This window comes from Amblyomma mixtum, chromosome 6 (assembly GCF_055824585.1).
Source record: "Amblyomma mixtum isolate Tamu chromosome 6, ASM5582458v1, whole genome shotgun sequence".
NCBI classification, from domain to species: domain Eukaryota; kingdom Metazoa; phylum Arthropoda; class Arachnida; order Ixodida; family Ixodidae; genus Amblyomma; species Amblyomma mixtum.
In genome coordinates this window covers 17,992,088-18,018,121 of record NC_143017.1, presented here as the reverse complement: position 1 = coordinate 18,018,121, position 26,034 = coordinate 17,992,088, and the positions used below count along the sequence as shown (strand labels likewise).

The 26,034-nt window shown below is 47.7% G+C and overlaps 1 protein-coding gene across 4 annotated transcripts in view; it reads left to right on the top strand.

Annotated features, from left to right (window-relative positions):
• The first annotated feature begins 9,635 nt into the window (after nucleotides 1-9,635).
• Nucleotides 9,636-26,034, top strand: part of rhea (Talin_middle and talin-RS domain-containing protein rhea) — a 188,081-nt gene continuing 171,682 nt past the window's right edge. The window contains exon 1 of one of the 4 annotated variants that reach the window (XM_089547602.1): nucleotides 9,636-9,740. In XM_089547602.1, the coding sequence (XP_089403728.1) occupies nucleotides 9,727-9,740 (14 nt within the window). In that variant the 5' untranslated portion in view covers nucleotides 9,636-9,726. Of the gene's footprint in view, nucleotides 9,741-10,989; nucleotides 11,264-26,034 lie in introns of those variants that run through there. The other 3 variants (XM_089547598.1, XM_089547600.1, XM_089547599.1) reach the window with 3 other exon arrangements.

Here is a 26,034-nt window from a genome sequence, read left to right as displayed (position 1 = left end):
CATCGAAATTCGGCCGCCGAGGCCGGGATCGAACCCGCGTCTTTCGGGTCAGCAGCCGAGCGCCGTAACCACTGAGCCACCGTGGCGGGCCAAATGAAAAGGGCTGCATACGCGCGTAATAGACTACTTCGCATTCCCCCATGATTTTAATCAGTTATATTTTGCCACCCGGAAGTAAAAACATTAAAGCTGCCTAGCAAGCAGTGGGATGGCATTTTTTAGTGAACGTGATCTCACAGCCAGGTTGAACTCACAGCCGAACTGGTCGCATTTCAGCAGAAACGAAAAGCTAAAAGACTTCAGTATTTCACGATGTATGCTTTGAATACTATAAGCGTCCTAAACTAATATGTTCTTTCCGAATGCGTTTCTAATAGTGTATAGGCATGTTTTTGGATGACGAACGATCAATGGCCAATTAAGACCGGTTGAATATTACTCTTACTTGTGGAGCAGGAGATAACGTGCGAACCACGTGATAACTTACAGGGCAAAACACTTGTCATGACAATCAGGCTGAAGAAACCAGAAAGGATAGATGTGGTTATAGATTAGATTTACAAACTCTCGCGAGCTTTTGTGGCTATTTCATTTACGAGACGTTCCGGTCAGCTGATCAAAAAGAAAACCAAAAGCGCTTTAGTTTGTGAATTTTCTCACATGAGAAAAACATAGCTATAAAATAAAAGGTATGTTTCTGGGGCTTAAGGGCCTAAGGGGAGTCAGGCTGTGAGAGACACCAAAGCAGAGGGCTCCGGATCATTTCGACCACCTGGATTTCTTCAACGAGCAATGATACTACAAAGTACAGCGCTGTTTTTTCCAAGAAACATGTACCAACTAGCTCAACTCTCCGTTTTACAAAGTACATAGCTGTGATGCTTGCCGCCTAAATAGAAATGCGGCCGCCGAGGCTGGGAGCAAACCCTGATTCCCCGGCTCAGTAATCAAGCGCCTTGACCACTAAGTCACCGCGGTGTGGAAATAAGCAAATAAATGTCAATGAATAAAACTTAGATTTTTTCTCAGCGCGTATAACCCATAGCTCATCTGTGTCGCTAGTCCAATGCCGCAGTTGTGTATTTCACTCTGCAATAGTGAATGAATAGTCGGACACCAGCCGTTTCTGTACGGACCCAAGCCCGACTCGGGTCCGCAGCTTTATGCCCGAGCCCGGCCCGGGCTCGCAACTTCAGGCCCGGGCCCGGCCTAGGCCTGACAAAACAGATCACCTCTCGGCCTGGCCCGGCCCGTGGGTCGGGCCGGGCCGAGACGTGCATTTTCACCGCCTCCTCCAGTCATGCCGGAGTCACGCGCCCCATGAGCTCCGCCGCGGTTCTCCGTTCCGAGTTGCCACCTGTGCAACGTTTGCCATACCACCCGCCGCCGTCATTCCACCAGCGGCCCCCGCGAAGACCTGCATTTTGTCCACCGGCCCGGAAGGCGACTGCTTGGCGCACTTCTGACCAGCAGCCGCTCTGCTACTATTGCGGGGGAGCCGGCCACCTGTATCGCCTTTTCCCCTAACGTGAAATCGGCCTCCGGGGTTTCCCATGTGACGCTCCCTGTCCCCGTTTCGATGAGCGACCCCACGAAATAGAGGCATACCTTGCTGCCCGTGACACTAAATCTACCCGCCGACCACGATCTCCGTCTCCCGCACGCATCACGTCGCCCAGCCGCCAGGCTTTCGCAGATGGACTGCGGGGCCGGTCTCCAAGCTCGCGCCGAGGGAACTGAAAACGGCGACCTCAGGGGGGAAGGTTGCTGACAGCAGATATTACGAAGACCCCCGAATGCCGCCGGAGCGCGATGCCGAGATCCCGACGCCGCAGCCTGATTCTGTGACACCCAATTTCCCTGAGACCGATACAGCTGTTAGCGCCGACCTCCGCGTTCATGTTTACGGGCACCCACTGACGGCTCTATAGTTGATAAGGGCGCGGACTTTTCAATATTAAGGCGAAAGCCTTTAATGCCTCATCGTTGTAAGCAGGAGCTGTCGACAGAAATGTCAGGCTTTTCAGTTGGTCGAAACGGTCGTGACGTCACAGTGCGCGAATTTCAAACGGGGCCAATTGTACTTTGGCTACTAACCATGCAACCAATTAAAGGGATCGCTAATTGCTTACTCAACCAATTAGTCGAATTAACCTTTCTAGTCAGACCACATAAATAAATAAAACCGAGTAAGAAATTGGCCGAGCTTGGGAATCGAACCCCGGTCTCCGGAGTGCGAGTCGAGCCCGCTACCACTGCGCCATGCCAGCTCGATGGTTTGGAATGAACAAAGGTGCGTCTAGTGAATACGGTGTCTTCGTTCACTCCCATCTTCCTCCCTTCCCATTACGGCGAGGTTTAGGTGTCCACCGAGATATGAGAGAAAGATGCATTTCATTTCCTCAAAAACCAATTTACCAACGAGTAAGGCGTATTTGTCCGCGTTTCAGATTGGTCCAAATTGTCGTGACGTCACCGCGCGCTAATTTTGACGGGTGTCCACCGAAATATTTGAGACAGTTACTGCGCAATTTCCTTTCCTCAAATACAATTTTCATTTTCTTCATTACGGCCCCTCTTTCTTCTTTCACTCACACTTGCTTCCTTCCTGTACGGTGCGGCTCAGGTGTCCACCGAGATGACAGAGAATTACAGTCCCATTTCCTTTCCTCAAAAAGCGTTGAGTTCGAAGGGCAACGCATCGCGCCGAACGAGTGGCGGCGTTCCTTGGACTCCGTGGCAGCGCTACAACACGCTGTCGCGTTCCACTCCTAAAGGCGAAGCTTAAGCGTCATTAATTGGCAGTTAATTAATGCACCAACAAAATGTGCAGTGAACAATCGCGTAGCAAAATGCAACTCTCAGGCTTTCGCCTTTCACCACTTTAGCCGCTAAAGTTCCTCGTAATTTTAAGCAATCACTTCGCGGATCGCCTCAGCAAGGTGAACACAGAATGGGATGGACCTCAAATTCGTACTGCTGGCGGTCACCTCATGACGCCTGTCGGAAGGTGCGCTGCTCGAGTCACCATTGCCAACTCTGCTTTTGTTGCCACTTTTGTTGCTCTGCCGCACGGGTGCAAGGACCTGATCCTCGGAATGGACTTCTTGCGCGAGCATGGTGCCATCATAAACCTTCCTGGTCGTCTGGTAGCATTTTCGCCCCTGGAACAGCTTCAGCCGACACCGAACCATACAGAACGGCCCTGCTCATCATCGGCACGGATGTGACCATGCCTCCGCGATCCTGTGCCCTCGTTATCGTCATTTGTGAAGACCGGCGCAGTGCTGACGGCGTAGCAGAACAGAACACTGCGCTTGTGCTCTCTCATGGGGTCTGCATCGAGAGAGGTATCGTAACGCTACGCAACGGCCTGGCAGATATCCCTCTAACGAATTTCGCAACCGAACGGCAACACATCGCCAAGGGCGCCGCGGTCGCATACTTCGAGGGCACCGCCAAAACTCACGACTGGCTTCCCCTCAAGAGTGAAACGTCCACCTGTCGCACACCCCACTTGGTCCTTGACGTGAACTTAGGCTTACCCTCAACCGAGAGTAAAAGACTAGTCGGTCTTTGTGATGTGCACACCACACTGTCGAGGGATTTTTGGAACGCGGCGTGACGGCAGTGGTGCGTCGGACAGCGGAGCGCCGTGCGTGCCAGCCCCGCGTTGCGCATGTGCGCGTGCGAGTGGTGTGCGCGAGGCAGGCACGAGGAGCGTAGAGCTACGTGTCAGCAAACCGAAGTGTTGAGGAAGACACCGCACCACAAGTCTGGCCACTCAAGCGTGGAAGTGGCAGCTGTCGGACGTTGGGTCCGAGCTGCCAGTGACTTCCCTTGAATCATCGACGCAAGACCATTGAGCCTCATTCAAGCGTGGAGGTGGCAGCCGTCAGACTTCGGGTCTGTGCTGCCGCGGACTTCCCTTGAATCAACGACGCAGGCCAACTGCGTCCCTTTCGAGGTCGGAAGAGGCAGCAGAAGGATTGAGAGTCCTTGCTGTCAAGGCTTCCTGGGATAGGCTGCACAAGCCTGCGGTATTTGTGGAACGCGGTCGACAAGACCTGGCTACAGTTTTCCTGCTGCAGCTGCCCAGTTCTTGGGGGCGGCTGTCAGGAGTTCGTCAGCGTCTCCTGTGTCCATCTCCGTTCCTCATCTCCTGGCTCTCTACCACCGCTTCCCTGGACTCAACGCCAGCGACGCATCGCAAGTCGACAACCCGCGTCTGTGCTACGTGCAAGGCATTCCCGCTCCACCTGGGACGCTTTGTATCCGGTGAACTCTCTCCTTTTTTCCGTAGTGTTGTACGCGTGTCTAGTGTGTGTTTTCCTTGGTGTTTTCGCTTCTTTTTATTGGCTCCTTTCCTTTAAAGTATAAACACGGCTTCGTTTTGTTTTGTTTGATTCGTTTGTTTTCTTCTTCGAACGTGCACGCGAAAGCGGTCCCCTCCAGCAGTCGGGGACGCGTCACCCCAATTCGCGACAGTCTTCTGCATCAGTTCCAAGACTGTTTCTCGTCTACGTCGGCAGTCAAACGATGCCTCTCGCTAAGCACCGTATAATAACGGACTACAGTACCCGACCGGTTCGACAAAACCCATACCGTGTCTCACTGCGGGAGCGTGAAGCCATAGCTGAGCAAGTCCAAGAAATGCTGCAGGATGGGGCTATCCAGCCTTCCAGGAGCCCGTGGGCTTCGCCTGTGGTTTTGGTTAAGAAGAAAGATGGCAGTTTGCGATTTTGCGTTGACTACTGGAAGTTTAACGAGGTTTTAAAAAAGACGTCTACTCGTTACCACGCATTGACGACTCTCTTGACCGGCTGCGGCACGCGCGCTACTTTTCTTCGCTGGACTTAAACACAGTGGTACTGGCAGATCGAAGCTGACGAACGGGATTGCGAGAAGACAGCGTTCGTGACGCCGGATAGCCTTTATGAGTTCAAGGTCTTCCTTTCGGTCTGTTTTCGGCTCCGGCATCATTTCAGAGAATGATGCACGCTGTTTTGTCGGGCCTGAAATGGCAGACGTGCTTGGTACACCTTGACGATGTTGTAGTTTCGCCAACGTTCGGAGATGACCTCCAGCGCCTCTTGACCGTGCTACAGGCTATGACATCTGCCGGCCGGACGTTAAAGCCCGAGAACTACCACTTTGTTAATGAGGAGCTCCTTTTCCTAGGTCATGACGTCAGCCATTGTGGAGTCCAGTTGGGTCCTGCTAAAACAGATGCCGTACCAACTTTCCAACTCCTCCGTGGGCCTCCGTTACATTAGCATTGAATGTAGCACTCCTATGAAAACAAAGCTTTTTATTAGTGGTGTGCGAATATCAAATTTTTCGAATACGAATCGAATACGAATACTTGGTTCCGAATATCGAATAATCAAGGACAGACGCATTTAACCACTACAAAACATTTAATTGAGCACCCAAGAACATCACAGTTCAACTATCAGTGATGAAATGAGCACAAAAGGTGTGTGTGGCTGCACAAAAAGTATCAAAGTCTCGAACATTGTTCTTAGAAGAGTGGAAATATCAGAGAAGATGGCTGGTACACAGCATTGATCAAGGCTAGCTTGCCATAAGTTCGAAAGCGCGTTGCTGGGATGAACATAAGAGGTTGTCGTGAAGGAAAACTGGCTTCTCCACTTGGTCAGGCAGTAGTAGTTCCCTTCTATAGCTGAAACAACTTCTCCAGCCAAAGAAAATGCCCTCTCAATTGGCACTGAACTGGCTCGTATTGCGAGGTATTTCGTGCACAGCATGGCCCAACGTTACGCATTGCTCTGGGCGCCGCCATGTTGTCATGTCTCTGTCGATAGGCTTGCGGATCGAAATGAACGCCGGTGCTCGCAGTAGAATATTCGGCTTGATACGAATATTCGCGTGGTGTCGAATATTCGAAACAGCACGAATACTTGGATTTCGAATCGAATACGAATACTAAAATATAATATTCGAATTCGAAAATTTCGAATATTCGCACACGCCTACTTTTTATACAAATCCTGAAGTAGTACTAAAAAACTGGAGGGACCACTTAGGCTCCACCTTAACGGAATGGAGCAATAACTTAGGAGTAATGGCTATACGTGCAGAATTGTTCATTCTCTATGTAGAAGGCTAGCATGCACTATCTGTATTTACGTCCCCCTCCCCCTCTTTCCTTGCGGCTAAGGGAAGTTTGATAGTGCGCGCGTGTGTGTCTCTGTGTCTCTTCTTTGTGGTTCGTCCCGTGTTTGCGCAACCTTCACCTTCACAGTAAGGGAAGTTTGCTTCGCCGTTGAGCGGGCCACAAAGAGATCTGTGGATGCGCGCGGGGTCATTAAGACCGTCCGTCGTGTCCCGCCGCTGCAGACTCCAGAAACCCCCCGGCAGGGGGCTGCGGGGAGTGCGCAAAGCGGGAAGCGGCAGATGCAGAGAGTGGCCGGCTCGCCTGAGCCTCCGAATGTCCCCTTTCGGGGAAAGACGCGAGTGGCGGTGTCGCGGGGTTTGTTTCTCGTCAGGGCCGCTTCGCGCCAGATGTACTAGGAGCTGTAAGAGTTTTGCGCCGACAATGTGTCGCATGTCGACAGCTCTCTTGAAAAAGGAATACTGCCAGACGAAGCGGAGTGAGGTGCTAACTCTGGACGGGGGCAGATAAATGAGAGTTGTCGGCGACGGTGTGGCTAGCTTGTGTTCGGTGATGGCGCCAAAGCTCGAAAGCCGGAACATCAACAGTTCTCGAGAAGCGGGCTTGCGTAGGAGACGCCGCCGGACAGAGCGAATGCTGCCTCTAGCTTTAAGACAGTGACGGCCAGTTGAGTTATGCCGCCGGCCAGACTCCGGGGGGCGTCTGCTGGGTCAGCAGTCCGCGGAAATGCGACTTGCATGGGAACGCGGTTCGGCGCTCCCGGTTGTCGTTCGCGACGGTCGCGGCCCGCGTTTGGGACCGATAACTGCCCTAATTCCGAGAGGCGTCAGGGTCACGGGTCCTGGGAAGACCGGCGCAACCGTGAAGTGTTTTGTTGTGTGTTTTTTATGCGTTTCCTTTTTCTTTTATAGGGAGAGAGTTTTTCTAATACAGTGGAAGTGTGGGGCGTGGCACGTAACCAAGGGAGCCAATCCATTTGTGTGTCCGTTCTCGGAATGCACGATGTTTTAAGTGAAACTGACGTCCTTTTTACACTATGCATATTTGAGAGAGGATTATGTGCCTTAAGGAAATTGGAGGGCGGACCACACGGCTGATAACCAATTGTTCTAAGAGTTTGGCATGAATGGATGCTGAAGAACGTGGGTCGGGCCCATATGTCGTTAAAGTTGGGTCCCGGAGCCCCAGAAAAGTGTTCTGGGCTATGGTCAGATGTAATGCATCTTCGGGTATGCGGAGTAAGGGCCTCCCGTAGTGTTAGCCAGTTCCATGTTGTTGAGCACACTGCTCAACTTGTAAACATGTAAATTCATGTACATAAGGCATCAGTTTTTATCCCCTGCAAGTCCTCTGTTGTTGCCTCCTGGCTCACCACTCCCGGCGCATTGGTGCAGCGGTTAAGCGATACGCCACTGCCCTGCGATGGCAGGCGCAGCTACCGTTGGGACTTGTGCGACCGATGTTGCTCTTTCCGAGCGACCAATCGTTAATCTAACTGCCACCTGCCACGGTGCGCACAATGCGGTGAGCACGTTGCCATGACGCCACGTGACCTAGGTGGCCCACATGCCTCCTCCTATAGGTTGCTCTCTGGGGGTTTTTCGGTCACGGCCAACGACGCCGGATTTTCTGCGCTCCTCGACGCTGTCGCGTTAAAACGTCGTCTCCAAACATGATCCTCAAGACATATCCTCAGAATGCTCTGCGGGTGGACAAATGGATCGCAGTTTGACTGCTTGAGGACCGAGCAGAGACAATCTGAGGACATCTGGAAATCCTGATGTTACCATTCTGAGGTCATACTCAGGACGTGTTTGCCTTATCTGGGCTTGCTAAAATTTGACCTTAAACTTCAAGCTTGGGTCAACTGCTCGGTTCATGTAACCGTGACGCGTTTTTCTTGCTCAGTACCGCACTGAATTTCCTCCCTGTATAAAACGAATGATTTATCATGCCCTATTCCAATCACACATTAACTATTTGCCACATAGTTTGGGCTACCACATCCAAAACGAATCTGCAGAAAATTGTAATTCTTCAAAGCTATCAGGATTATCGCAGGTGCCAGTTTTACTGCCCATACGGCTGAATTATTTACTCAGTATGAAGTAATTCGTGTAAATGTTTTTCTCGAGTACCGCTTACTATGCTACCTCAAATTTTCTTCACCATCAATATGTTATTTTTTGCTTCATATCGCAATGTTAAAGCCCATAGAAAAGTATGTTCAAACCCGATCCACTGAGAAATGGACACTTGCACGCGCTAGAGCAAATTATGGCAAACAAGCACTTAATTTCCTTATAACTCATGCTCTAAACAGCTACGAATCTAACCAGCTAAGCATGTATAACCTCCGACCACATGATTTAAGAGGGTACTTTGTAAATAATAATCCACAACTTCTTGCTATATATTGTAGTTTGTGTATGTATCGATGTCCTTTTCCTGTTAGTCATCGACTCACCAGTGTGTCACTTTCAAATGCATTTTGTTTAGTTGTAATGTTTTTGCTAGTTTCAAAACTACCTCTCTGTATAACAATCTCTTCAACCGTAAATATTATAATTTGTTTACTATAGTGTGCTCGTATGCGACCTGCCACCGTTGTATGTATGTGTTTATTTTATTTATTTTTGTAATGGCTTTTAGATGAGCCACAGGCATCTTCAAGCTATCTTCTTTAGCTTTTGGCATGTTGCTTATTCTAAAGAGTGTTTGCACTTTTCCGAAATAAAGTGAACCTTACCTGCCTACCTACCTTTCAGTAGCTTGCAAGAGCAGTCGTCGGCATACCCGCGGAAGGCCTTGGGCGCCGGAGTTAAGGATTGCAATACCTTTTCCTCTCGTGCTTCCATGACGAGGTTTCCTGTGGTGACTGATATGGAAGCGCCCATCGCCAACACAAGAAGGAACAAAAGCCGCTGCACTGCCAACCCTCGCGAGCACCTGTCGCGGCATAGTTTCGTTTCACCGTCGACCGGTCGTCGTTCATTCGGGCCCGCCCGCAGCGGCGACAGAGCAGCCGCAACAAGTTCACGCCAGCAGCAAGCTTTGCTTGGCGTGTGCTCTCTCGCGCACGTTGATGAAGAACAGGGGGTCGAACTAATCGGGAGCTTAATTCTTCTTTCACTCCCTCCTAATTCATGTCTTCCGTCACGGCGCGGTTCAAATGACGAGCGGGTAGTTAAGCACTATACTCGGCCTTCCCCATAAGCATTTATTTCCACGAACACGTGCTCAAGCTCACAATGAGTGTTTTCCACTGCCTTTTTTTTTTTAAAGTATGCGCTTAATTGGTGAGGACCGAGTAAGAACAGACACCTGTCCCGTCGTTTCTGCCCTTTCTCCGCCTTTCGTAAAATAATTAGCGCACACTAATTTCAAAGGCCGTAACGGCAGCTTCCCCACTACGAACGTGTCTCCAGTCGCGTAGCAGCCGTGCCGCATTTGAACGCGAATGGCTGTGTGCGGCGATGGCGCCCCACCGCCGTCGACGCGCGACCCCCGCGCTACGCCCCCGGCCCCGCCGCAGTGGGAAGCATCCGCCGCGCACAGTGCGTTGGGACGGCGGCGCCGGAGGAGCCATGATTCTAGACAGGTGGGTCCCAGTCTCGAAGCTGCATGCGAGCGCCTACACGCTTTCCACGATTTCACCGTGCGCCTTTATACGTCGCGAGTATATACTCAACCTCGAGACTCAGTCTGCGTCGAGCCGGAACTTCGAGATGGGATCTTTCACTTTTAACTGTTTGGAAAGCAATGCAACGATGAAGATATTTACGGCTCAGTTCACTCTTACTTTTCTCCAGCCCGAGTACCAGTTCACGCCTGATAACAGCTAACGTTGTCGTACAGGCATGTTGAGCTAGGCGACACAGCGCACTGCGCGCAGTAGCAGTGTCGGTCGGACGATGTGCGGTGCTTGTTTATTCCTGCGGAGCTTCGGTTAGACGACACAGTAGAAGCAAACTCTGCCACTGCTGTGATTCCCGCAGACATTCATAGAATACATATAAATATGCAATGAACCGCGCAACCAGAAATAATAATCTGAAATTTGCGCTGAAAATTGGATATTAACTCCACAGCCCCATCAATCAACTTTCCTTGGGGATGCATTCGTTGCACTTTTTGCCGACGTAATGCGCTCATTCGCAACGTTGCTTTACTCTTGTTTCTTCTGTCTGACTGTCAGCAAAGATATTATGAATAATTTATAATAATAATTAATACAATATTAATAATAACATATAATAACATGATTATAAACAGCACTGTTTGCGTAAGGGAATTAATATTGCTCCATCGGTAGCGTTAATTCATATACCAAAGCTTTTTTAAAGTTGTGACAGCGATATTTGTCCTGACATTGTATAAAATAGTCGGCGTTCAGAAATGACAGCACCGAACTAGGTAAAATTCTGCTTCGATTCAGTACGTTCATATTAAGGACTACGGGTATACATGCACGTGAGCGACGTTCGACATGTGACAAGAAATACACGAAATAACATATTTACACAATTCGCAAACACTTCAAGCGCATGATCGCCGAATTGCGCAAGAACTACTGTCGTTATTTGCGAGGGAGCTACTCCCAGCTAAACGCGAATCGCGCTCCTTCGAGGTTCGCACTTCGTACACTGAAAACTTGTTAAATGTCTGCGTGCAGCGTGTCGGGTAAGCGCATCCCCAACTTGCAACAGTGAGAGAAAAAAAAAAGAGAAACAAATGTTCAATCGAAGCGCGTATCAGAGCCGCCGACGCGCGCGCAATATGTGGGACAAGAGAGCTCGGCTCCCCTTATAAGGAGGCGCGCGTCACTCGTATCGGGTGTTGGAGGAAGCGTAGTTTCCGCGCGCGCGCGCCGGCTCCGCGTCCAGGCTACTATAGGTGCCGGCCGTACTCGTTGGCCGACCGAACGACGGCGACGTGACGCTACTCGAAAGAAGCAAGTTGTGCGACGAACGGCTGACCAGTATCCGCACCCACTTCATCCGCGGACGCGACGAAACAAAACAAGAAAACAGGAAGTAAGTCAGCTTCCGGTGACGTCACGGTTCGCCATATTGGTTGTGGGGTGTTGCCGTGAGAGGGCTATCGTCGGTAACGCAGCCGCAGGTAAGGAGAAATTTTCACTGTCTATTAGCGTCGTTTCGAGTACAGGAGACATGCACTTGATTGTTTTCGATTGCCTTTGCACGCATCTGTTCACTGGCAGCGCATCGCGAGCCCTCGACGCCAGTAAAACGAGTTTCTGCGAGCAGTTGACACAGCTGTACCAACTTTTTCTTGGAGACTGTGTGTGCTTTTATTCGCCCACTTAAGCGGCAAGCATCATCGTGCGGGACGTTTCGGTCTGCATTTCGGCCACAGATTGCTGGGGGCCGGCGGTGTTTGCATCGTTGCGATTTACCGCTAAGTAGGGAATGCTTTCGAGTGGCCGCTCTCCTATCGGAGGGGCGCGCCGTAGGCTTGACCTTCCAGTGAGTGTCTTTTTTTGAGATCGCGCACCGTTTGCGCTACTCGTGGAGCAATGCAACGCGATTCAGATGTCGAAAGGGGCGCGTAGTACGTAAGCTGACGGTGTCAACGGACCAACTGGGGCGTAAAGGGGGCGCCCAAACAGAGGCTTTCCTTGGAAGCGATCCAAACGAGTGACACGAAAAGCCTCCCGGCAACATCTTGACGAGAGGCGCACGTGCGACCCGAAGGCTGAGTGACGACCACCCGGCTTCGACAGTCGTCCAGGGCAAGCACAGCAGGTCAGCAGCCGGATGCATTGCATCTGTCCGCGATGGGAGACGAAGTTCCGTGCCGGCTTCTGGGCTTGGCTTGTCACTGGTTTCAGGGTCACCGAGTGACTTATCGGTCGGGAGATAAGTACTTGCCTCCCGCGTTTTCAACATCCTCTTGTCAGACCGAGGAGAAATCATTCGTGAGCCGAGCGTGAGCGGTATTGCCACACCTGACTCCAACTGCGAATCGGTCGATTGCTCGCTGCTTTGATTGAAGTGGTTAGATTTAGTAATATGATGTCTGGTACGGATGCATGCTGCCGTTTCCGTGTTCGACTCTTGAAGCAGAACAAAAACACTACGAACAAGACTGTCATGATAATTTCAGGATTTTTCTAGTGCTGTAATTACAAACACAAGTATACTCGCAGTGTTGCTTGGCACCTGTAGACATGAATGAAATTAATTGCATTCTTATCACCCTCAAATTCCCACTTGGCTTGTAGAGGAAAAAATTCTCCCTTTGTCGAGAAGGATTGTGTAGGACGTGACCTGCAGTACCCGTGGAATTTTCTGCCTTGAAAATGTATGGAAGATGTCCAAGTGTAAAACATGTGCCAGCTAGCTACTGTTATGCTTCTAGCACCGGTAATTATGCAGGTCACTTTGGGTTGCCCTTTTGCTTCCAGCTTGGCAAACTGAAGGTGTCGTTCGTGTGCATTTTGTTCGTAGCATTGACGTCAATAGTAGGAGGCAGAGACACACAAGGTTGCCAGAATGGTTGCCAGAATTTATGCTTTGAGCAGAAAATTTTCTTCGCTAACTTGAAGAGCAAGAACTAACTGATGACCGAAACATTTCAGGTAAACAGCCATATGTTAGAAAGGGCTTTAAAAGTAAAGAAAAATAAGTGCCGTGCCCGCACTGCTGTAGACTAGTCTCCCAGACTAGTCTACCAGTGTCTACCAGTCTACCAGTCTACCAGTGTAGACTAGTCTCTCATGTTGAGCCAGTAAGAGCGGCTAACTTAAGGCCGCCTCCTGCATACAAAGTGCCCAAATTGAAGAGCCCCATTTCAAGCATGTTTCTTATTAGGAGCTTAATGGAAGACAGGTAGGGCAAAAGCGTCTTTGCTAAAGCATGTCGACGACCATTGGCGAGAATAAACAAATTTGCATTTGTTTATCATATGTTCCAAGAGCTATATAGTATACATGCTTGTGCAGTCAGTCTGTGGGTTGATAAAGCACATTGCATTATTATTGATATTGCAATGAGTTCCCTTTCAGGCAGACATGGTAGAACCTTTTAATATTTTTGGCCTTTCAGAACCTCAGCTTAATGAAGGGTCTGCATATATGTAAGAACCCACTATAAACAAAAAAAAAAGCAAAATGGTTTGGAAGCACTCTGTAAGCAGCATACTGTGTCAATCTCTCCTCCATTCCACTATATTTCTTTGAGCAATGCAACACAGTGACACACCCTTGTCAATTGCTTGGAACACTAGCTGGTGCGGTATGCAAAGTATTTGCATCATGCACTGCACACCATTTCAGGCTCTGATGTCAGCCAGTTTTCGCTTTTTACATTGTGTGATTAGAAATCAAAGAACGGCTAATTTTGAAAGGGACTCAGTGTGGTCCCGAATAGAGTTTATAGTGCATGTTGTGGCTGCCGTTTGTTTAGAACTGGAGTCTAAAGAACACCTGATTGAGTCATCAGTTCTTCAGAGAGCGTGTAAGGACATTTGTTGGAACATGAAATTGTGATGTTAAGCACAGTGATATGAGCTTGGCAGAAAAACACTGCTTGAGGTGGAGGTAAGGAGAAAATATTTGTTAATTATTTTACCCTCAAGTTGCAACAGGGATTGCAGAGAGGAAGGGCTAAAATAAGAAAAGTGCCCTAAAAGCTGTAGGAGGCATGGGTGGAGGTGAATATACAAAACGCACTTTATAGTTTAAGCCATGCAGCAGTCAGTATGCAACTAATTCACCCCATACAAAATTACATACAGGCATTGTGGAATCAGGGTGTAGAAGAGCTTTATGTAAAAATACTGGGAGATGTCTATAACAGCTACACAGCTACCATAGTCCTCCATAAAGTCAGCAATAAAATTTCAGTAAGAAAGGGTGGCAGTCAGGGAGACACAATCTTGCCAATGCTATTCACCGCCTGCTTACAGGAAGTCTTCAGAGGCCTGGATTGGGAACAATTGAGGCCACCTTAGTAATCTGTGATTTGTTGATGACATTGCCTTGCTAAGTCATTCAGGAGATGAAGTGCAAAGCGTGATCAATGAGTTATACAGGCAGAGCTGAACGGTGGGTGTAAAAATTAACATGCAGAAAACGAAAGTGATGTTCAACAGTCCAGCAAGGGAACAGCCGTTTGCAATTGGTAGCGAGGTGCTGGAAGTGGCTAGTAATGTCTACGGGGAGGTAGTGACTGCAGATCCGGATCAATAGAGGGAAATAAGTAGAAGAATGGGGTGTAGCATATTTGGTAGTTTGACCTCGGATCATGAATGGCAGTTTTGCCAATATCCCTCAAGAGAAAAGTATTCAACAGCTTTATATTTACTGGTATTTGCCAATGGGGCAGAAACATGGAGGCTAACGAAAAAGTTTCAACTTAAATTATGGACAACGCAGAGAGGTACAAAAAGGATATTGATAGGTGTGACATTGAGAGGTAGAAAGAGGGCGGAGAGGGTGGGGGAACAAACGCGGGTTAATGACATCCTAGTTGAAATCAAGAGGAAGAAATGGGCTTGGGCAGGGCATGCAATGCGAAGGCAGGATAACCGCTGGTCCTTAAGGGTAACGGAGTGGATTCCAAGACAAAGCAAACGTAGCAGGGGACGGCAGAAAGTTTGGTGGGCAGATAAGATTAAGAAGTTTGCGTGGATAGGATGGCCACAGCTGTCACAGGAGAATGCTAATTGGAGAGATTTTGGAGAGGTCTTTGCCGTGCAGTGGACATAAGGTGATGATGATGAAAATTACATTCGCATAGACATACCAAAGATAAACAGGATCGAATTCGCCAAGTGCAAGGGGAAGAAATGAAGAGAAAATGATTATAATATTTGGCTGATTGTCAGCACAAGACATTCAAAACTGTGATGAAATTGCTAGAAACTAAATGGCAAGGGGGTCACGTGTTGAAGTGCAGCGTCCCTAGAGTCACTGTGAGGAACCTACAGCATGACGGGTACAAGATGAAGCACGTGTTAATCCTAAGGTGTGACATTATGTGGATGATTGTTCCGCAACACTCACAATGCTTTTGGGAATGGCTGTGAAGTTGCGTGTCCTGCTGCGTGGAAGGCTGCTTGCTGGCCATCACTGAAGTGTAAGATGGCGTCCACCATTTTGGACTTACAGAATTTTGGACAGATAGGGAAGATGTGAACACCACAAAGAAGACACACTCCCAACTGACTTTTATTCATAACTTCCAGGCAACGTGCGGTTCGGTTAAAAGACTAGGGCTTGGCATTGTCTTCCAGTGTCTTCTTTTGGTGACCTGCTCTGTGGCGACGAGTCATGCGATGTGACTTGTGATGTGTGCATAGGTACGCGTCCTACTAGTTCTCTGCTGCCTCTTCTCATCAACTTTCAATTTCATCACCTTCTATCCAATGTGTTCTTTGTCCCTCCTCATCTCAGCCTTCATTCTCGAATTTTCCGGCACTCCACACATCCATCTCAGCGTTCTCAATTCCACATCTCTCAGCTTTTTCATGCTGGCCTTCCTTGGGGGCATTGCTTCAGTTTCATGCAGCATTCACTATCTCATCACTCTTCCATAGACTTCTCCCTTCATCTTAACAGGGGCCTTCTTGTCACCAGGGGCATTTTAAACAGCCTTGCAGTTCTTTCATGCTGCTTGTGTTCTGCGGGTGACCTCCCTTGATGCACCACCCAAGGTGACGCAGCAAGGTGTCAAAGCAAGGCATTTTGAAATGCGTTGTTTTCTTGACTGTGGTGTCCTGTAGCCTTAGTTTTCCACGTGCAAGGTCTCTTGCTTCTGCATTTTCCTTGACCCCTGAACGTTGTGCTGTATCTTCAGCTTATGGTATACTCACGTACAGGGCACGTCAAACATTCCTAGTACACAGGGTCTGCTTTTTGGCGTATATCCTGGCACCTAAAATGCCTATGAATCTACCGAGGTTCTCAGTGGTTTGAACGATCATCATCATCAGCCTGACTATGCCCACTGCAGGGCAAAGTCCTCTCCCATGTCTCCGCAATTAACCCTGTCCTTTGCCAGTTGCGGCCACCGTATCCCCGTAAACTTATTAATCTCATCTGGCCACCTAACTTTCTGCCACCCTCTGCTACGTTTGCCTTCTCTTGGAATCCACTCCGTTGCCCTGCCCAAGCCCCCTTCTACCTCTTGATTTCAACTAAAATGTCATTAACCCATGTTTGTTCCCTCACCCACTCTGCCCGCTTCCGATTTCTTCTACAATACTTCTACTCGTACAATGGTTTGGAGGGAGTTGTCGTAAATTCCCCACTACACACCCCAATGTGGAGGGAGCCCTTGGCCTGAGAACTTTTGACACAGTCTGTGCTTCTTGTCTAAACTACTCTGAGTGCATCCATTACTACTCTGAAGAAAAAAAGGGCCCAGTACTAGTGTCATATCAGAGTTTCCAGTTTCGTTGATTCGGCCGCAAAGTTGTGTCCTTGCTTGTCGATACATTTTCTTGACTAAGGTTCGCATATTTTGGTGGAACATTAGTACTGTCCCCAGGGCTTCTTTGTGCTCCTTGACTCTTCCTGTCTGTGCATTAATATCAGGAACAAAACACGATGCACATTACTGTATCTGGGCTGCCTGATACCATAGTCCTTCAATGCTTTTTTCTGGTCACGAAACTCCCGCTTCAGTTTCATATAGGGTCAGCGCTGGCCGCTAGAGGCGCCGCTGGGCACTGGAGGGCACCGGGCTGAGGCGGAGCCGTATGCCCGCCCCAGCCGGCTTTGCATCACGCGAGGTATTTTCACCCGATTACTCGAAAATTTCAGCGACAGTCGGTTTAGCTTTCCTTCCAATCTAGTCTAACGAAAATATGACGAACTTTAATCCGGAAGGAAATGGGAAATGGGAAGGAAATGATGACGCAGCGACGTACAGATACTTCTCTGAAGCAGACGATTTGTGTAGAACTGCGCAGCTTCTAGTTAATTCTCAAAATGGCCCTGTTACATTTTTGAACGTGATGCAGCACACTATCGCGTTGTAGACACGATAAAAAGCTAACGATATTGCCAGAAGAAAGCGATACGCGCTAAAAGGACAGTTGCTTTTCTCTTGCCTTCGTATCGTTGTTTTCGATCGCAAATCTTGAAGCGCGTAACCGCTAGCTTGCAGTTGGCGAAATACGAGCAGAAACATGACCGCAGTCCCCATTCAAAAACACCCAACTCTGGTCTGACAGCTCAAGCATGAGTCTGCTTACAAAACGCGTATATACAGCCGGTGCTTTTGAATTTATAAGGCAGCTTTCTTGTGAGAACTGGGGCAGCGCGATGCCCGTCCGGGCTCGAAAATAAGCATACGATGACTTGCTCAACGGGCTTCCTATTTTGCCCCTTTTCGTCGCAATTTTAAGAGTAGCAAGCATGACCGCGATGGCTTGATCAACGAAAGACTCTGTGGTCGCGGCTGGATATATGTGACACACAAGGAACGCGGGCTGTTTCATCGTGTGATTTTTGCTTTAATTGAGCTTACGGGTATGTAAGGGTTCTATCATTTTTGGCTGTTGTGTATTAATGCACTAAATCAGCATTCGTGGCCGTTGCAAACATGAGAGGCAATGAGTTTCAGCGCATTTGTTTTTTAATTCACGACAATTTTTTAAAACTTAATTCTTCCTGAACTGATTACAGCTGACACTGTTGTCAGCTTGTCATTAGGAGAAACATGAGAGCTGCAGCCTTTGCAGAGCTGCTGCTTTGCGGCACGAAGTTGGCGCTTCTATGATTGCACTTCAACGCAAGTTATACAGCCGACGACTTGATCTGTTTGGCAGGCCGCGTCCGAGGTCCGCTCCCGACCACTGTCGCTCGTCGAAAGTGCTACCGCTGCAAAAAGATTAAAATGCTGTTTAAAACTAATCCTCCCGAACTCGTGACAGGAAGCCACGGATTTTCAGACACAATAAGAAAACAAAAACAAGGCTAGAAGCAATGCTTACCGTCAATGCAGTCAACCGCGGGTGCAGGATCTGTCACAGACGAGCTCGCTTCGGCGGCATCTTGAGACGGCAGGCTGGAACACGATAACTCGCGACATCGTTTCACCTGTTTCCGAGCTACTGTCGACTGCCTACGTGGTTTACACTTTGTCAAATAGCCTGGAAGGCCGTCAAAAATACTTGGGATAGCGTCAGGGAGGAGCGCCGGCCTCCCCCGCTGCAATGATACCGCTTCACCGTTCACAGCGATTTCCTCGACACGAATGATGTCCGCAGCGTGAAAGCACTTTTCGCAAACACGCGCATATATACAATCAAAACTGAAGTCGCCAGTCTCTTCCCGAGGTATAGCACGCTTCCACTTTTGCGACAGCTCCTTGTCAGCAGGGAAGCGAAACAACGAGACCTTCTCTGTCACGCCTTTGTAGCCGGACCGGCACCCTGGTACGCAGCAAGTGTTCGGCATGGTGTCACGCACACGAGTTACATGATGTCAACGCACAACACAGCAGCAGGCGGTGAAATTCGCACTCTGATAACCAGCGGCGACGCTTCCTGACCGGTCGCGACAGCGCTGAGCTCGCCGAATTATGCCCTTCAGTGCCCCGTGGCGCCGCGGCGCGGCAGGCGCGGGCGGTATATGAAGCTCTCCCATAGAGTTAGGAGGAGTTTCGTGACCAGAAAAAAGCATTGAAGGACTATGCTGATACTTAGGGTGCCCATTCATACTTGTGGTCCCACTACAGGACATCACCTCACTTTGTCTCGGGCAGTTGCATTTAAAATCTCCCATTCTGTGCTATGGCCTGTTCAGCTAATGTTGCAATAAAGCATGCAGTGTGCTATGCCTGGAGACTAGAGATTTTAAATGGCAGCCATTGCTTAATAATCACTCATGTCTCACCAAAGGGACACTGAGGAGAGGTTTAAGTTGGCCTATGTCAATAGATTACAGCTTACTATCCAGCAGGACTACATTCACTGGAAGCGGAGCTTGTGCCAGCTGGGAAATCCAAAAAACAAAGTACAGGTGCCATCATGACTGGCCGATTTAACTAGCAAACTGTGGTGTGTTAACATGGTTTTTTAGGTATGGATTCCAGAGGCTAGGCTACACTACAGTGCCTAGAATATACTGACTAGTGTGCCAACTGAGAGTGCTGATGTGACATCAGGAGTAGTGATGCAAAACTATTGATAGTACTATCGATGGCAAAAAAGAGTGTCGATAGTATTATCGATAGTGCGCTGTCGATGGAACTATTGATAGTTAGTACTTTCGCTAGTAGTATGGATAGTACTATCGATAGCCGTATCGCTACTACTTGTTATATATAGTTCTATCGATTCTATAAAATCGACCACGCGTACCCACTGCATCCTAAACTTGGCTTCCCGAGCGTGTAGTATGGAGGTGATGGTATGAGTTGCTGACAGGACTCGCCCGTTTTCGCAGCCTACGCGTCACCGAGCTCTGCAGACGTTCCCCTTCGTAAAGTTGCTGGATAAAATGTTAGCGTGCGAATGTCCTAGTTGCGCAGCATGTGTGTGAAAAGCATTTCTGCAGGGGTTACATCAGCAAGGCAACATCTGCTAGACGACGTCTGCTGTGCACGATGGTGTCGAGTAAGCCAGCACAGTTCTTTCATCAGATGTAGTTCCAGGCATTTTTCTGAACTGTCCCTGTGCATGTTAAAGAACCACAGCTGGTCGAAATTTACCCGGACACCTCCACTACTGCATCCATCAGAGCTTGAGTCTCTTTGCGACGTTAAACCTCATGAGACCGTGAAACCAATCAGGTATCGCAAATGTTTTGGTTATATCGCTGGCCAACAAATGCATAATATCAATATTGTTACTATCGATATCGTTACTAGCAATAGTACCACTATCGATAGCAAGACTATCGATAGGTGTACTATCGAGAGTAATACTATCAATAATAACATTATCCATAGTAATATTATCGATCGTAGACTATCAATAATACAATCGATAGTCTATCGATAGTAGCACTATCAATAGTTTTTTACAGTATCGATAGTTTCAAAAAAACTCGATACTATCGATAGTCAATTTTCCGATAGTTTTGCATCACTAATCAGGAGCAATGACTGCTGACTGGGAGGGTTCAAAGCCTTAGTGGACTGTGCCTTTCTTGCAAGAAATGCTGTCGTGTATTTGTTTTGTTCACTTATTTTAGCATGGACCATATTAACCTACATATTGGCTCATAATACATGCATCACAGTGAACAAACCGCAGTACCCCCTGTCATGACACACTGGGACGGCACATCCAGTACAGAGCATGCCCATTCTTTGCGAGGCCTCTTTACCTTGGACATTCTTGCTATGCGACAGTCAGATCAATAATAACTCTCACAATAAGCACGCGCCCAACATATAGCACTCTCCAAAAACATAGTGCCTTCGTGCGCACCGCAGCAGTGGCTGCGCTAAGCTATATTGTCCGCTCGCGCACACACTACCTGTGAGCAGAGCACCCTCAATCAGTGACTGTTAGCAGTTATTGGAAACCTTTCCCATGGCATGCTGCCAGTGCTCGGCATACTAGCCAGTATATTCTAGAGCTACTTTGCCATTCACTTTCAAGCAGTTATCACAGACTCATTTTTTATAGAGACATTGCGATTTTGAACCAAGTGACAGCAGTTAGTGCGTCTTCTGCTGCTGTACAAACGTCAGCATAGCTAGGAAACTCCATGGAACCAATTCTTGATGAGATCAGAAATTGATGTGGTTGTCCGCTCTTGAATGGCACTGGTTCTTAAAAGAAGAGAGAACTGTGTCTGGTACTGTTTTCTTTTTTTTTTTAATTTTGTTGTGGCCACAGTTTTAGAAGTGTTTCAGTGGGGGCCCTTTCTCGCTTTTTATCCCTTTGACAGCGGTGGCGAAAGGAGAAAGGTTGATCATGTGATTGGCTTAAGCAGCTGTTTTGCTGATGAACTGAGTTCTCGCTGGTCTGTTTTGTTGCACTTCAGTTCAGAATTCCGCCCGCTGCGGTGGCTCAGTGGTTACGGCGCTCGGCTGCTGACCCGAAACACGTGGGTTCGATCCCAGCCGCGGCAGCTGAATTTCGATAGGGGCGAAATTCTAGAGGCCCTGTGTGCTGTGCAATGTCAGTGCACGTTAAAGAACCCCAGGTGGTCGAAACATCTGGGGCCCTTCACTACGGCGTCCCTCATAGCCTGAGTCGCTTTGGGACATTAAACCCCAATAAACCAAGCCATTTTAGAATTCAGTTCAGAAGATTCTTTATTTCTCAGAGAGAAAAAAGACCCTTGGGCAAAAAGCAACTTACAAAGTGCCTTGACTAGGCCCTGAACCATTTACGTGGTGGCATATGGTATACAGCTCTCATGAATAATAAAACACAGGATGAAACTGCATGAACTGCACAGGATGAAAGTGCATAAAAAGCTGCATAAGAAATTTCCTAATTACATTGCAGTCTTTGTAAGATTTAAGACCACCAGCTCAATTATGATTTCATTTTTTGGAATCAGAAGAGAAAAATGCATCTGTGTGCAAAATTTCATGAGATTCTAGCCATAAATGAAAAAGTTAGTTTTGAAACCCTTGTCACCCCTTAAGTGGAAAAGTAACCCCCGAATTTGTTTGTGTGTGCAAAAGGGGTGCTGCCTTTTGTATTGGAGCCACGTACTGCTGGTGAGTCAGTTGCCTGTCCATCTTGGCTCAGACAGGAAACAAACATTCAGCATTATGGAAGCCAGCCAAGGGACATAACTCAAAGAAAGCGGCAGTCCAGAGGTTCTTTCTTCGTGTTCCATTCTTTGGCAGACCTACCAGCTTGCTTAGTACACAGTGCAGCCATGGCTGGTTTTTACTTCATCACTTTGCCCCATCACGCTTTTTCCATTTTTTTTATTTTGAAATACTCTTGCCTCAGTCTGAGGCAAAACAAGAGTGAGAGCAAACAGCAAAACAAGCTTAACATGGCCACACAACTCTTTCAGAAACCCTTGGACACGTTTAAGCAGTCCATCCCAGTTGTTTCATATTTATAATCAAATCATTTATATATTTACTTGCTTTAAAAAGAGGGAACGGCCACAAAAAGCTGCTCTCAAAGCAGCTTGACTGGGCGACTGCCCGTGTTTGGTGACAGGGACGTGTCGTGAACGCTGAGTTCCACATTTGGAGAATGTCATGTTTGCAGACTGTGCAGATAGATAAAACTGCACTTATGTCTAAAAATAACGTGTGCTACCTACAGATAAATGAATTGCAATTGCAGGTAGATGTGGAATGCATGGACAGAGCAAATACCTTATAGACTTGTGTAAGGGCCGCACTTTTATTGAAATTTGGGTGCGAACATTAAAGGTGCGGCCCATGCACAAACGTAAAAAACAATGTAAAGCTATTTTTTTCTCTTAATTATCTTGTCCAAAATGGGATGTGGCCCTTAAACGAGATTATATGGCATATGCAGATATGGGCTTAAAAATTAACATAGGTAGAAGTGCTGTCCGGGACAAAAAAATAACTGAACCAACAAAACAGAAACCTTTCAAACTCTTTTCTGACAATTTTCTCGCATCAATTTTGTTCCCTTTGAATTTGTTTTCATGGTATCGTGAGAGTGAGAATAACAAATTGTAAATCATGGTTGTTTTGGGCTGTGTGTAGAAACTGTCTGTCTGTCTGTGGGATGCTTATTATAGGAGCTTGATCTTTCTTTTAAAATTGCTAACTCACTTAGAACCCTTTCCGGTCATTGCCCGATAGCTCAAAAGTCTGAGTCTCGTCAGTTGTCAGGCGTGGCTTGGCACAACATTTTACCTGCTGTATCTGTAGGTAAAATGGCGCGGTGTCTGATTGGAATTATTATAGCCTGTCTTTGTCTTTCCTTGTGAGAAATGACAGCACCATACTGATGCAAAAATATTTTGATCACATGGTTTTTGAGGCCCTGAAACGGCGCTGAAACACTGGGGCGTGACTTACATTCTGGCAGCCGTGTTTTACAGAAAGTTGTATAGTGGCCTTGCAGAAAAGCGAAGATGAGTTTAGAGATGAAGATAACTTGCACCGCCTTTGTCAGAAGAGTCAACAGCAAGTTCCGACAGCGAAAGTGAAGGGCGTGCCAGTGCAACCAGTAGCGGAGAAGACATCGGCAAGTAACCCTCGGAAATTGCACACTGATGACCTCCCCAGTTTTGACCCTATTCATATAGTTCACTGTGCCCAGCCCTGATTTTCAGGCTCCACTCTCAGATTTATGATCTTGAGATGCAGTGCCTTCAGTTATTCTTCATAGATGGGCTGATTAACATAATTGTGCAAGAAACCAACAGGTGTACAAAGGAAAAAAATCTCCGTTGTTCATCTTCTTTCCAAGCAGTCTCTCTGGAACACTTCATTTGACGTCACGCTTCCAGAGGCATTTTCGGTTTTCTCTTGAATATGGCTCTGAACCCAAAACCTGACTTCAAGGAGTACTTTTCACAGGACATTGTTGTGAAAATGCGATTCTTTTCATCTCTTGTATCTTCTCATACAAGATTTTTGCAGATTTTTTGGATGCTTGACATCTTCAAAGTTCTGATGGTCGCACCACTCGTGAAAGAAAAGTGCAAAATATTGCTGAATACATAGAAAATGCCAAGAGAACTTCATATCAGGTCAAATAAATATGTCTACATGAGAGTACAGTTGGTTTGTAGGCTTGCGTTTTGTTCAAATGCTGCAACCCTCAAAAGCCTACGAAGTGGGCTGTTCACATTTTTGCGCTGGGCAACTGTGCAGTAGGGTGCGTGTCCGCTTTCAAGCCCTATTATGGCTGCACCGCCACAGACAGCCTTTGTTGGCCTGACTTGTCATTCACCAGCTGCATCTGCTTGATGAGGTCAAGCAGTCATCAGGTGGAACTGGCTTTCACCTTTACACTGACCGATTTTGCTCATCAGCGCAGCTCGCCGATGAGCGCCTTTGTCGTGGCATTTCCCTCGCGGCCACAGTTGGGCCAAGCAGGAAGAACATGCCGTGGAACTCAAGATGAGACAGGCGATGTCGTAGCGTAACACCTTGGGGACACAGCTCTCACCTGGTGCAGTAGACGTCCGGAGACTTTGCTGAGCTCGGCAGACAAGGAAAGAATGAGGAGGGAGAACTTCATCACTAGACAGGCGACTAGTTATTCGCGGCTATACAGCAAACACGGGGGGCTGTTGACAGAGCTGACGATTATTGGGGAGGCTACAGGTTTGTGAGGGAATCAGTGAGTTGGCAGCTTGTCGCTGATTGAGGTATTACTTGTGAACAGCTCTCATCTTTGGAAGCTGCAATAAGCCATCTGCAGAATCGCTGAAAGCACATGATGCAACTTGTTGACCATCAAATGCCTCGAGGCATCAGCGGAGGTCGTACATCCGGCTGCGACTGAGATCAGAGTCTCAGTGGGATGCTGAAATTTATTTACAGACTTGAAAGCTGGAGCAGCAAGGATGGCGCTGTCTGCAGTGACAGAACAACTAAAGTGGACACTTTGGTTCCTTAGCAAAAGTGTCCATGAAGTGAGTCGTCCGCAATAACGAATCATGAAGGACAACCAAAGAGTTTTTAAAAGAAACATTTTATGATTATGGAGTGCTTCTTTGCATATTGGCAGGCAGTAAAGTGGGAATCGGACAATCATGGAAGCTAAAAGTGATTCTGCGGATCTTCATTTTGAAATCGTAGTGCAGGTTTTAGCCCGCTTAGAGTGGCTAGTGATCCGTGAGAGGCATTATTGCACCTCTTGGTGTGATGACTTATCTCATACTGCGACTGTTTGCATGCCAAGAGCTCTGTACTCACTCGGCTGAAAGCCGTTGAATGTGGTTTTCAGCGTGCAGAAAGACTTTCTTTTGCAGCCATTCATGCAATCCGGGAAATGATGAGCCATATTGACCTAGCACCTTGCTGCTGTAAAGCCTGAACCACACACGCACACTCTCTCTCTCTGTCTCTCTCTCTGGCCCTTACTGTGGCATTTTCACTTCCGCGCTGTCTTTCGCTGGTGTTCTCTGCTCAAAATGTAAGGGCCGGGACCGTCTGGCAGAGACACTTGGGATTTGTTCTCATCACTGTCCATATTGATGGAACAAGAATACATAGGTCCCAGCGGTCTTCGGGCATTTTCACACTGTTCATTGTCCGCACAGCAAGTTTGCATATTCACGAGGCGTAAATACATTGAAAGAAATTGATTATCAGAAAAACTGTCGATCATTTCAGTCGTCCATATTAGCAGGGGTCATAGTAACGAGGCAAAGATCTGTATAACAGTAACTTTATGTGCTGCGGTAGCATAAATTTTTGTTCATTTAGTAAAGGTATGGTTTTGCATGGTTTGCTGTGGATCTATTATGGGATGGCCACAAGTTAAATTGCTTGAGGAATGTACTCCTAAACTTTCAATGAGTCGGCTATTTCTACCCCTTCTGTACCAAGGGTTATTCCAAGTTGGTTACAGTTCTGTTCATAGATTGCCAAAGGTTTTGTCTTATTAGAGTTTATTGATACGAAATTTCCATTCGTCCAAGCTAGAAAGAGGGGTAATGTTTCTTGGCATAATATTTCAGTTCTGTAGAATTATTGCCTGTATTGGGCTGTGAGCTTTGTGATGCTTATTTTTTGTAAACATTGACGGATGTTTTTGTTGCGTTTATTTTGTGGGGGGGGGTCATTGGAAATGGTGTTTTTCAGCTAGGTGTACGGTGCAAATGCCTAACAGCAGTGAGCATTGGCGAAAAAAATTCTCAAAGTTTACATGAAGCGATCATAGAAACAATGAGCCCCCATTTTTTTCAGCTGGCATGCATACAGACCATACACAGTTGGTTTTAATTGCAGGCTTGTTGATTTTGTTGACTTGTGTTGACTTGTGTCAGCATG